This window comes from Leucopleurus acutus (genome assembly GCF_964270905.1).
Source record: "Leucopleurus acutus genome assembly, chromosome: 3".
Taxonomy (NCBI): domain Eukaryota; kingdom Metazoa; phylum Chordata; class Mammalia; order Artiodactyla; family Delphinidae; genus Leucopleurus; species Leucopleurus acutus.
This window is the reverse complement of record NC_139145.1, coordinates 16,443,535-16,456,144: the sequence shown is the minus strand read 5'-3', so window position 1 is coordinate 16,456,144 and position 12,610 is coordinate 16,443,535. Positions and strand designations below refer to the sequence as shown.

Sequence of the window (12,610 nt, the reverse complement as noted above, 5' to 3'; positions counted from 1 at the left end):
GTTTTTGTGCCAGTACCTTACTTTTTTGATTACTGTAGCTTTGTAGTATAGTTTGAAATCAGAGCATAATACCTCCCACTTTGTTCTTCTTTCTCAGGATTGCTTTAGCTATTTCTGTGTCTTTTGTGTTTCCATACAAATTTTAGGATTTTTTTTTCTAGTTTTGTGAAAAATGCCATTGGTATTTTGATAAGAATTGCTTTGAATCTGTAGATTGCCTTGGATAGTATGGTCATTTTAATAATATTAATTCTTCCAATCCATAAGCATGGTATCTTTCCATTTGTTTTTGTCACCTTTGATTTCTTTCATCAGTGTCTTATAGTTTTCCAAATATAGGTCTTTAACTGCCTTAGTTAGATTTATTCCTAGGTATTTCATTCTTTTTGATGCAATTGTTAATGGGTTTATTTTTTAATTTCTCTGATAGTTTGTTATTAGTGTATAGAAATGCAACATTTCTATACAGTAATAACAAACTATCAGAGAAATTAAAAAATAATCCCATTAACAATTAATGCAATGTATCCTGAAATTTTACTGAATTCTATTCTTTGAAAGAGTTGGTATACAGTTATGATGATTTCCTCTCTATATATTTGGCAGAATTCATCAGTGAAGCCACTTGGACCACAGTTTTCTCTATGGCAAGATTTTAAATTACAGATTCAATTTCCTTGTGAGGCTACTCTTATTATTAAACTATTTCTTGCCTCAGTTTTGAAATTTTGTGTTTTTCAAGTGTTTTGTGTATTTCATGTAAGTTGTCCCATTTATAGGTATAGAGTTGAGTTGGTCGGCTATAGGGCCTGAGGTCCTGGGGCTGGCTCCAGTCCATTGGTGGGTGGTGCCAGGTCCTTGTGTGGCTGACTACAGAGCCGTGGGTCCAGGACTGGTCTCAGCCTGCTGGTAGTCAGGGTCATTTCCTCATGTAACTGGCTTGTCAGTGTGGGAGGTCCCAGGACTGTGGCCAACCTGCTGGTGGGTGGGACCATGTCCTGGTGCAGATAGTCTAGACACCAAAATGGCCCTTGCCAGCACCAGTGTCCTCGTGGTAGAACCTAAATGGCCCCCATAAATGGCTGCCACCAGCATCTATGTCCCCAGGGGGAGTTCTGGTGGCCTCTTCCCTCTCTGGCAGCCTTCTCCAAGTTCAACAAGTGGGACTGACCTAGGCTTCTTTCAGATTACTCCCTCTGTGGTGGGTCTAAGACCATGTGAGATTTTGCTTGTGGTTTTTTGTTTTTTTTTTTGCGGTACACGGACCCCTCACTGTTGTGGCCTCTCATGTTGTGGAGCACAGGCTCCGGACACGCAGGCTCAGCGGCCATGGCTCACGGGCCCAGGCACTCCGCGGCATGTGGGATCTTCCTGGACTGGGGCACGAACCTGTGTCCCCTGCATCGGCAGGCGGACACTCAACCACTGCGCCACCAGGGAAGCCTGCTTGTGTTGTTTAAGAGCAGAGTTTCTGTTTTCTACAGCCCTCTAGCTCTGTCTTATGTAAGTCCCACTGGCCTTCAAAGTCAGATGTTATGGGGGCTTATCTTCTGTGTAATACTGGGCTGGGGAGCCCAGTGTGAGGCTTGGACCCATCACTCCTTGGGCAACCTCTGCAATTGTGATTGTCCTCCCTTTTGTATGTCACCTACCTGGGGATGTGGGTCTTAACTATACTGTGTCTCTGCCCCTTCTACCCATCTCATTGTAGTTCCTTCTTGATAACTTTAGTTGTGGAAAATTTTTTCTTTCTAGTCTTCAGGTCCTTCTCATCGTTAGTTCCTCTGTAAGTAGTTGTAAGTTTGGTATACCTGTGGGAGGAGGTGAGCTCCAGGTGTTTCTTCTCTGCCATGTTGACCACTCTGTTATATGTAATCTTTTTGTTGTTATTGTTTATATTCTGAATATACTTAACAGAGTGCATTCAGCATTTGGATGATGTTTCTGTAAATATCAGTCAGGTTTGAGATGGTTGAATAGTGTTGTTCAAAATGTCTATATTCTTATTAATTACTTTTGTCTTCTTGCTGTATCAGTTGTGGAGAGCAGTTTGTTAAAATCTACAACTACAGGTATGATTGTCTATTTCTTCTTTTAGTTTTGCCAGTTTTTGCTTAATGAATTTTGAAGTTCTGTTATTAGATGCACGCATATTTACTATCATTAAGTCTCTCTTTTGGATTGATCCTCTTATTATTATGCATTATCCCTCTTTTTCCCCAGTAACACTCCTTGTCTTAAAGTTTACTTTTGGCATGATTCTTTTTACTTTACTTTTCCAATCCCTTTACTTTCAGTGTGTCTGTATCTTTATATTTCACATTGCTTCTTGTCGACAAGATATAACTGTGTCTTGTTATAGACTGACCATCTGCCTTTAAAGGCTGACAATCTGCCTTTTAATTAGAGAATTTAGTCCACTTACATTTAGTATGATTACTAATATGGTTGTGATAATTCCACCATCTTGTTATTTGTTTTCTGTTTATTCCATTTGATCTTTGTTCCTTTGCTTTTCCTTTCCTGCTTCCACCGTTTTCCTCTCTTATTGTCTTTTTAGGTATATCTCTGGATATTATTAGTGGTTAATTTAGAGTTGTCCAATATGGTAGCCACTAGCCACATTAAAATTAAGTTTAGGGCTTCCCTGGTGGCTCAGTGGTTGAGAGTCCGCCTGCCGATGCAGGGGACACAGGTTCGTGCCCCGGTCTGGGAAGATCCCACATGCCGTGGAGCGGCTGGGCCCGTAAGCCATGGCTGCTGAGTCTGCACGTCTGGACCCTGTGCTCCACAACGGGAGAGGCCACAACAGTGAGAGCCCCGCTTACTGCAAAAAAAAAAAAGTTTAAAATTCAATTCATCATTGCATTAGCTGCATTTCAGGTGCCCAGTAGCCACATGTCCCCATTACTGGATTAGGCAATACAGATTACTGAAGAAAGTTCTATTAGACAGCTCTCTAGAGATTATGATCAGGATTTATTTTGGTCAAAATTACACCAGGTCAAGTGTGAAAAGAGCAATATTCTAGTCACAAGATGTGTGTTTTTGTTGTGTGTCTACTTCTGGTTAGTTTTGTATCTGTAGGCAAATGTCCCACTGCTCTTAGCCTCAGTTTTCTTTTCTAAAATGTGAGGATAATAATGCCTGCTTTTTCTGCTTCATGGAGTGCTGTGGAAAAGAAAACTATAAAATGGTAACATTCTTTATAAAAGTCAAAACAGTTTTCAAAAAAAAAAATTAACTCATTGACTACTTTCTGTGTTGTGTTTGCTTTTTTAGGCTGCTGACAGAACTGGAGTCTCCTTCTTGGTGGCCCTTTAGCTTCAAGCTTTGGAAGATGCCATCAGAAACAAAGCCCAAGTGGGACGCCTCAATGGCTAGTTCCAAAGCTTTTGGAAAAGAAGGGATAGTGATCAAAATTCCTGCTGTTATTTCCCAAAAAACAGAATCTCATGTTAAACCAGGAAGGCTCACCGTCTTTGTTTCTGGGTTGGAAATCCACAACTCAGATTCTTTGCTCATGCACAGATTTGAAAGAGAAGAAGTAGATGACATCAAGGTTCATACACCTTATGAAATTAGCATCCGCCAGCGGTTCATTGGGAAGCCAGATATAGCTTATCGTTTGATATCTGCCAAGATGCCAGAGGTTATCCCCATTTTGGAAGTGCAGTTCAGCAAGAAGATCGAGTTTTTAGAAGATGCCTTGATGCTCAGAAGCACTAGAACCTCTCCCCTAGCAGAGAAGGGCTACTCAGTCTGGCATGCAGGTGAGTGATCATCAAAACAATCCGTGCGCAAGACCTCTAAAGTCACAGTCAAACTCGACACACCCATGGTGCGTTGCCGTGATGCATCACATAGAGCAACTGCCAGTTTCAGCTCACTAGTGACTACCTATTTGTTTGTAAATAAAAATAATTTCAGACCATTTTCCTTAGTACTTGCCACCTGAATCTCAAATCACTCAGGTTTATCATGTACTTGAGAGCTGTGCCTTTTCAAATAGGTCAGAAATGGTTTTGGTGATGCTCTCAGAACAAAGGAAAGCTCCAAGTTAGATGTTTTCACCTCTTTCCTCTGTTTGATTTGAGAACCAACACTTTAGGGTCTTAACTAGCATCATCCCCACCTGCTCTGGTGTGTCTCCAGTCCCTTCCCCTGACCCAGCATCACACTCGGTTTTCTTGGCACTTAATTGAGGTATTCCCAGCCCACCTTCCAGATGGGCATTTGGATATCAAAATTTTTGAAAATTACGCAGCGTAGTTTCTGTGTGTTTTTTTTTTTTAGCATCCCAGAAGTATTGTGAAACCCTTGCTTTTCTTGGCATTATGGCTGCAGTATCCTCTTTTAGGTCTCTGTGGGGCATAGAGGGTATAGCTGAGTTTGGCTTGAGGTTCTAGTGTGGGTGGCAGGACATGTGGATATGTCCCCAGGTCCCAGCCTCCTCCCTAGCATAGAATAACTTGGTGGTATCTGACTTCTCGGTTTTGCCATTCTGACTGATGTCAAGTGCTATCTTAAAGGTATTTTTATTTTTTTGATTGATTGTGAGGTGGAGCATCTGATGCCTTTTAGTTGCTTTTTGGTCCCACAGATTTTGCTCTGTGGGTTGCTTGTTCTGTTTTTTTTTTTTTTTTTTTCCCCTACTGGGCTTTTTTTTTTTCCTCTCTGATTTGCAGTAGTTCATTATTCATTCTAGATATTCATCCCTTGTTGACTTTAGAAGCTACCAATACTTCTCCTAGATTGTCAGCTTCCATTACAGAAATCTTTAATTTTGCTATGGTCAGATATACCATTTTTCCCCTTAAGTTTATTTTTGAGCCCTGCTTAAGGAATCCCAAAGTCATAAAATATTCTCATACTAGCATTATAGGTGACATTACTTCTATGTTATAGTGATTTTTCTAACAAGTAATAGTCTTTTCTTATTAACTTCGATTGCTAGAGTTTGTTTAAAGTAAGAGATATGGGCTTCCCTGGTGGCGCAGTGGTTGAGAGTCCGCCTGCCAGTGCAGGGGACATGGGTTCGTGCCCCAGTCTGGGAAGATCCCACATGCCGCGGAGCGCCTGGGCCCGTGCGTCCGGAGCCTGTGCTCTGCAGCGGGAGAGGCCACAACAGTGAGAGGCCCGCGTACCGCAAAGAAAATCCAAAACCAAAAACAAAAAATAAAGTAAGAGATATGTTTGTTACTATTCCAGTTCCTTTTCTTTTTTCCTCTTAAGTGATTAATTTCAATTCCAATATGTAATCTGTTTCCCTAACATATGAATATTTTGATGTTATTCTAGATGACTTCAAGTTTCAAAAAGAAATTGCTTGATAATAGATCTGGTCCCATAAGTATCAAAATGTTGGAAATGTTAATGTAAAAACTTAATTTAGAAACTTACTTTCTTAATTTAGAAACTTACATTTCCAGATTTTTCTTTGGCCCCTCATTCAAGGCAGGGCTCAGAAGCTGGCCCATAAAAGGGCCAAGAAGGGTACACTGTACCAGCCAACATAAGATCCTGACCAGAAGGGCCCTTCAGGAAAGGCCATTTGCAAGCTCAGCTGGGTAGCCTCTCTGATACCCCAAATCTCTGAGTCCCCCTCACTGCTGTTTTCCTCTGGGAGGAGCCTCAGCAGTGAGAGGAGGGAGGAGGCCCTGGCTGGTGGGACCAGATGCAGAGCACCGTGGGCTGTTGGTTCTGACAGTGCTGTTGGAGAATCCCTCTGTGCCAGGCATGGTGCCAGGTACCTACAGTCCTGAAAACAATCCTTCTTCTTATGGAGCTCTACCATATTCGTGGGTTTTATGTTAGGCATGGTGGTTTCAGAGAGAGAACACGACATAGAATGTTACAAATGAGATGGCAGATGCGAGCATGTCACGTGTGTCACAGAAAGTCACACTGTACAAGTGAGAAGGGTGCAAGCTTGCTGTGCCTTGCTGTCATGGAGGGTGGGTCCCGAGGAAGATGGGATGGTAAGCTCTGACTCCAAGCATACAGGTGGCAGATGGGCCTAGAGAGGAGGGAGTGAGTGCCAGGGCCTCTGTAGCCATAATCAGACTGCAGGAAGCTGAGTGAGTGCAAATTCTGCAGGGCCACCCATCAGGAAGGGGAAAATGAACCTTTTGTGCACAAGCTGAGGCTGCTGGCCAGAGGCTGAACATCTTTCTCCTCAAGGAAGCTGCAGATATACTTTTAAGGTTTTTCAGCTGATTGAACCAGGCCCACCAGATTCTCTAGGACAGGCTCCCTTCACTAAAGTCAACTGACTGAGAGCCTTCACCACGTCTACAAATACCTTCCCAGTAACACCTAGATTAGGGTTGGATTGAATAACTGGGGACTATGGCCTCACCCATCACAGTAACAGATTGTATATGTATGGAATGAGCTGAGCCGCATCCACGGTGACAGATGGGTTTTCATCTCAGTGCTAACTTTAGCCTGTGGGTAGGATCCCTACAGTGTGTCTGAGTCTGGACTGAGCATGAAGTGCCATCCTCCCCTGGTGAAGCCTCCCTGCGTAGGCGAGGCAGGTGTACCTTACAGCTGTGGATTTGGAGAGGTACAGGTGACAAGGAGTTATGTTTGCAAGAAGCCGGCATGCTGAGTTCAATAAGCAAGATGGTATCTCATTTGCTTGGAACTTCACAGTAATCCTGCACAAGCCCAGCAATGAGAACTTACTTCTCATTGTTACCTCTCTTGTTGCATCTGTCAGCACCTCTGTTTTTACTGTTCTGCACTGGAAACTACAGAAACAGTGGAGGTAGAAACCATGACTTTGACCTCTCAGAAACAATTTCTCTCCTCGATGAGCTATTTTGGTAAATTGTGTGTGGCCAGAAGGTGGCGGTCTAGTAACAGGGCACCAGTGTCCTAGAAGAACTTTCCAGAGACCTCTGTAGTAATGTATAGAGTAGACAGGTTGAGGGCCTGGGGTGGCCAGGCCAGGACTGGGGGAGGAAGAGAGTCTCCTGGGCTTCAAGGGCTGGAAATGATACAGGTGGGCAGATCCCACCTTAAGGAAGAGCAGTTGCAAATTGCTGTCTTTCTGCATAGTATCTTTAAAATAATCTTTTAAATTTTAGAATAGTTTCAGACTTGAGAAAAAGTTGTGAGGATAGTACAGAGAGTTCCCATGTCTCCCACACCCAGTTTTCCCTGTTCTTGTCATCTTACATGAGTATCGTTCATTGTCACAACTAATGAGCCTGTACTGATACACCTTTATTCACTAAAGTCCATATTTTATTCAGATTTCCTTATGTTTTACTGTTCCAGAATCCCATCCAGGATCCCACATGATATTTCGGCATTTCATCTCCTTGGACTCTTCTTGACTGTTACAGTTTCTCAGACTCTCTTTGCTTTGATGATCTTGATGGTCTTCAGGAGTAGCGGTCAGGTTTTTGTAGACTCCCCTAGTTGGACTTTGTGTCATTGTTGTCTCATGACCCACTGGGGTGATGGGTTTTTGGAGGAAGCCCACAAAGCTCTTATCATATAAGAGCAAGGTCCGTGCATAGCATTTTTAAAGAGTTTTTTTGATACTGATTTTTGTTTTCACTGTTTGCGAACTGTCGCCTTCTGAGAGGGACCTTCTCTGACCACCTAATTTAAGAGGACTAGTTTCCCATTCACTGATCCTATAGAAATCTTGCCTAGCACTTGCCCTCTGGTGCTGGTACCCTCTGGTTTGCTGTTCAACTTCCCACACTGGGATGTGTGCTCCAGAATCAGACACAAGTCTGTCTTTTCTCACCCCATCTCCAGCACCCAGGACAGGCCCAGGTAACCAGAAGGCACACGCATCTCTGTGTAATGATAAATAAACTTCTGAGGCATTGAAGTCTCTGCATAGGGTCATTAATTTAAGGTCATCTTTTGAAATAGTAAAGTTCTGACCCTGGGACACAGCACCATGCTGACCACCAACAGACTTCATGTGGTCACTAGATATGGGTATCAGGTTGACCACCAACAGACCCCTCCATGTGGTCACTAGGACACAAGCACTGCACTGACTTCAGACAAGCCCCATGTTATTAGTTTATTAGGACATGGTGACCCCCTGACTATCGACAGACCCCTGGAGAGCTGCTTGGCCCTCACCCACTTGATCCCTTCCAAGGACCCATGAGTCAGTTGAGACTGCTGTCTCTCTCCATTTCAGTTTTCTCTCTGTTACACTTCCTGTTGTATTGAGGACATGGGGCGTTTTGTGTTTTTTTTCTGAAAGGGCTTCCCACCCCAGTTATATAAGCTGTTGTATCCATCCCTGGGTAGAGTAGGCATTTTCCTGTGTCATCAGTGAGGCGTATGGGGCCCAGAGACAGGGAGAAAGATTTGCTCAAGGCTGGACAGGCTTGGAGCAGTTTTTCTGCTTCCAGGTCAGGCCCTGGTAGTCTTTGGTCTGAACTTGCAATGAGGTCAGGAGTCTATGTCTGATGCACAAAGGAGACTGGCGTCCCAGTGCTGCCCCTGCCAGCGCAGTCCTTACTCAGGGTTTCCCTCGATGCCTCCTTGTTCTTGGAAAGTGGAATCATCTGTAAGGTAGCATGTAGCTTGAACAATTTGTGATTATTTTGTTTAACTGAGATAACTAATGACTTTTGAGACAAAAACCATCTTATACTGAACTAAATTAATTTTTTCAGAAGGTATTTCAAAGCATTGAAGTAACTGAGTCAGCAACCCAAGTCTCAACACAAAGTTCACGGGGGTGGCCGAGTTTTGTATTAGGCAGGATCCTGCTGATCCCACAGCTCGTTGTGAAAAACATCTCTTATTAGTATGTTCCAGGAAGAAAAATCCTCAGTTTTGGTTTTCTGGTTGTTTAAGTAATCCCATTTGTTAAACATTCAAAAATAGTATGTCTCTAACTGTAATATAGCTGTAGGTGTTGAAATGGAAACCAGAGTGACAGTGCAGGAGCACAGTGCTGGGCACAAGTGTGAATTAGACATGGGCCGTGCTCTCAGAGAAGCTAGCTGGGGAGATCCCAGTTTGAAAAGATGCTGAAAAAGATAAATAGCAGTGCAGTACCAAGCAAGTGACTGTCAAAGGTGTGTAAACTGAATGGTACCAGGACAGATGAGGGAAGATTGCTGCTAATGGAAGGGCTGAGTGGAGAACATGTCTCCAAACTTGGGCTAGGGGACATCTGTCTGCATGACATGTGCAGAGCGGGGGCAAGGTGGGCAGGAATAGCATGCTGGGGCCAGGGTGCCGGGGTGGCTGGAACAGGAGTCTGCAGGATCAGGAGCAGACTAGGAAGGAGGAGGGTGTAGGCTGAATGGGGAGTTTGCTTCCACCCATTAGGCCATAGAACCACTGTTAACATAGACAAGTGAAGTGCGCTTTGCCATCATGTTATCACTGATAATGTTTTAACGTCAGGTGTGTTAGTTGGCCTTTCCTTTAGGCTAATAATATCTAGTAAAACATGTCCTCTGTTGTCTAGTTTAGCTCTGATGGTGTTCTATTGCTGTTTTAGAAAAGTGCTTTTCATTATGTAACATGTTAGTGACATTTAGATCATGTAAGACCAACTGACAGTGAGTTGTATGCTATGGAAAGTTCTGTGCTAATTAATAAGCCCTTAGGATGTTGAAGTAGTGGCACTTTGGAGATTCCAGGACACAGGTTGTAAAATCAATTTGGTTGGTTGCAACCAGCTTTTATATGAAGAATAGAATAGAAAAGCACATCTGAGTACATGGTGTGTACTAAGGTTTTTGTCTGTGAAACTTTTTCAGACCTCCAAGGTGCTTGTACGGGTGTTGCAGTTCTGTGTAGGAAGCACTTCGCACAGTGGTGCACAGTTAAAGGGCACGAAGACTCTCACAGAGGGCCTCCTTCCCAGTGGAGATGGGCCTGGGGAGGGCTCAGGCCCACAGTGTGGAACCCTCGGGTCTTGCCTTCATGCAGGTTTTGCTTCGCATCAACTGGTTCCTGAACTCACTCCATCTGGCCAAGACCCTTTTCCTCTCTAGGATCCCAAGAAACATGCTTTCTTGTCATCATGTCTTCTTTGCTCAGCTAGGTAATCTCAGGGAGTGTTAATTTGTAAGAAATTTTTTGAGAAATAAGAATAAGGGGATGTTTGTGTACCTGTTGGAGGTGGCTGGTCTCTCCCTGGGGAGGAGGGGCTTGTGCAGTTGGTGTGTCCTGGATTCACCACCTGGGTTGCTGCTGTTCAGGCCCAGCAAGACCTTTACCCCAAGATGGATTTCCTTTCCTAACAATGCATTTATCAGTTGCTCCAGGCTGCTCGGATGAAAGGCAGCTCTGCTGACTGCCACTAGGGTCCTAGGAAGGAAGTGGGGTGTCCTGCTTTTGCCCTCCCATTTTGCTGAAGCAGAGAAATCTGCTCAAAGGAGTTGGTGCTGGAATCCACACTGCTGGTTCTCACCCCAGAATGCTTTCCAGCATCCTAATAAATAAACATGGCTATATTGACACATCTGAGGTGGTCTGTATTATGGAGAAAAGCAGGTGACAGACTCTAAGCTATGCTCTTATCTGGGCCTTACAGTGCCAGGGTTGCAGATGGAGGCAGCTCTTTAAATAAAGAATTTTTACTGTTCCTTGCCAAGCTGCTCTTCTGCTTCTTAGCAAGACTACCCAGGCATAGATGTGTGAATGGAAACACCCCTGAGCAATGCCTTGCCACGTGCAGCAGTCTGGCTCACCCCTACCTCAGTACAGCTCCACATTCAACTTTGATTGACCTGACTAGCTGACCATTTCATGTGCTCTCTAGAACCACAGTGTTTTGTGGGGTAATCAGATGGTAATGCAGTTCCTAGTAGTGTATTTCATGTACATTTCACCAGGGCTCAACAAGTATTATGTTTCATACTCCAATCTATTGTCCTCTCAAAAAGAAAAAAATCACTCCTGGATAAAGCATCTTTCTTCTAAAAGCCAGTTATAGAACTAGATCCTGAGTATTTACAGTGTTGCACACTCTGATCAGTGTGGGGTAAGGAAGCAGCCCTGGATTGGGGTAGAAGGCAAGGCTCAGGTGGGTCCCACATTCAGTCAGCTCAGCAGAGGTTCAGAGAGGTGGACTCACCGCTCCCGCAAACACAGAAGCTCTAAACCAGTAAGTGCCTGGGAAAACACTTCGTCAACCCAAAGAGCTCTGACGGTCTTAAACACTTTTTGTAAAGTTCTGAATGCCCTTGCGTTGTTCACACCTTCTAGAAGATGCCACTCTGTTTGACTTTCCATTTCAGCATCTGGGCTTTTGGACCGAGCCATGCACTGTGAGCCCTCCTCAGGGAACCAGGAAGGGAGGCCACTTCAGCTACAGATGAGCGAACCGTTAATTTCCGAGGGGGACAGCCAGGAACTGAGACAGGTAACATGCATTCGTAGTGTCATGTCCTCCCCTGCAGGCAACTCACTTCTCTTTCTTGTCTAAAAACAACTCTCCACTGATTATGCTTGTCTGTCACCTGCACGGAAATGCTGGGACATCCACCTGATTTGCTCAGCTCCCTATAGCTTGAGGAAGGGCGGTGCCCATTCTGAGTCCTTGCGTTTTGTGGCATGCAGACACACATAGCATTCCTGTGCACACACAGTGGTCTTGGCAGCTGCCTATGTCTGTTGTATGTGTGTGTATGTCTGTATATGTGGGCTCAGATGCACATGTAGGCTGTGTATGTGCACGATGTGTGTGTCCAGGTGGGCTCTGTACACGTACATGTATGCATGTGTGGCGTGTATACTGTGTGCACACGTGTGCAGCACCTGTATGTGTGTGCCATCTGTGTGTGCACTACCTGGGCATGTACAGTTGAGGGCACTTGCTTTGAAGTGCTCAACACAGGTTCTTGCGGAGGCTTGCCACTTTTTGTCCAGGAAGTTGAAATTTAAACAATGTTTGATAGAAATACTTGCAACTTATCTTCCTGGGTTAATGCTGGACAACACAGTGGCCTTTTCTTTTTCCTTTTTTAATAATTATGTAGCAAATACCTAGACGTTATATCATTTCATTCATAAATATTTCAGTATGTAGCTTTAAAAGATAAGAACCGTTTTAAAAAATCAGCACAATACCATACTCACCTTAAAAAAGTAAAAAGTAAATTCCTTGGTATCATCAGACATCAAGCCAGTGCTCACATTTCCCTAGTTACCTCATTTAGGAAAATGTGTTACATGTTTATTCAGATCAGGATCCTCATGAGGCCCGTGTGTTGCATTTAGTGAAGTGCCTTTAATGCATAGCTTTCTTTCCTCTGTCATCTTTTTCCTTTGAAGTTTATTTGATGAAAAAACTAAATTGTTCCTCTGTCAAGATTTTGCAGCTTGTATCTTCCTGACTTGGTTTCCCCAGCTCCCAGCAGGTGGTGAACTGCCTGCTCTCTGCCCTGGTACTCTTGTAGGTCGGTTTGTACCTCTAGAGGCTCCATCAGATTCAGGCTCCATTTTGGAGAGACTGTTTCATTGGTGGCAACCCACACCTAACATCAAGGCATACAAGAGACTGTATGTATGTCTTTTAAACCTGTTTTTAAATAATTTTATTCTGTGTGTCTACATAGGCATAGACTCCTTTAAGCTCAGCCTTTTCCATTTTGGG

General features: G+C 43.9%; 1 protein-coding gene across 4 annotated transcripts in view; it reads left to right on the top strand.

Moving 5' to 3' along the window:
- The window catches only part of SNAP47 (synaptosome associated protein 47), a 58,998-nt gene that overhangs the window by 29,658 nt on the left and 16,730 nt on the right, over window positions 1-12,610 (top strand). For 3 of the 4 annotated variants that reach the window (XM_082836678.1, XM_082836680.1, XM_082836677.1), the window contains 2 exons: window positions 3,283-3,773; window positions 11,253-11,377. In XM_082836678.1, coding sequence (XP_082692804.1) covers window positions 3,283-3,773; window positions 11,253-11,377 — 616 coding nt within the window. The remainder of the gene's footprint in view (window positions 1-3,282; window positions 3,774-11,252; window positions 11,378-12,610) is intronic. The other variant, XM_082836679.1, reaches the window with a different exon arrangement.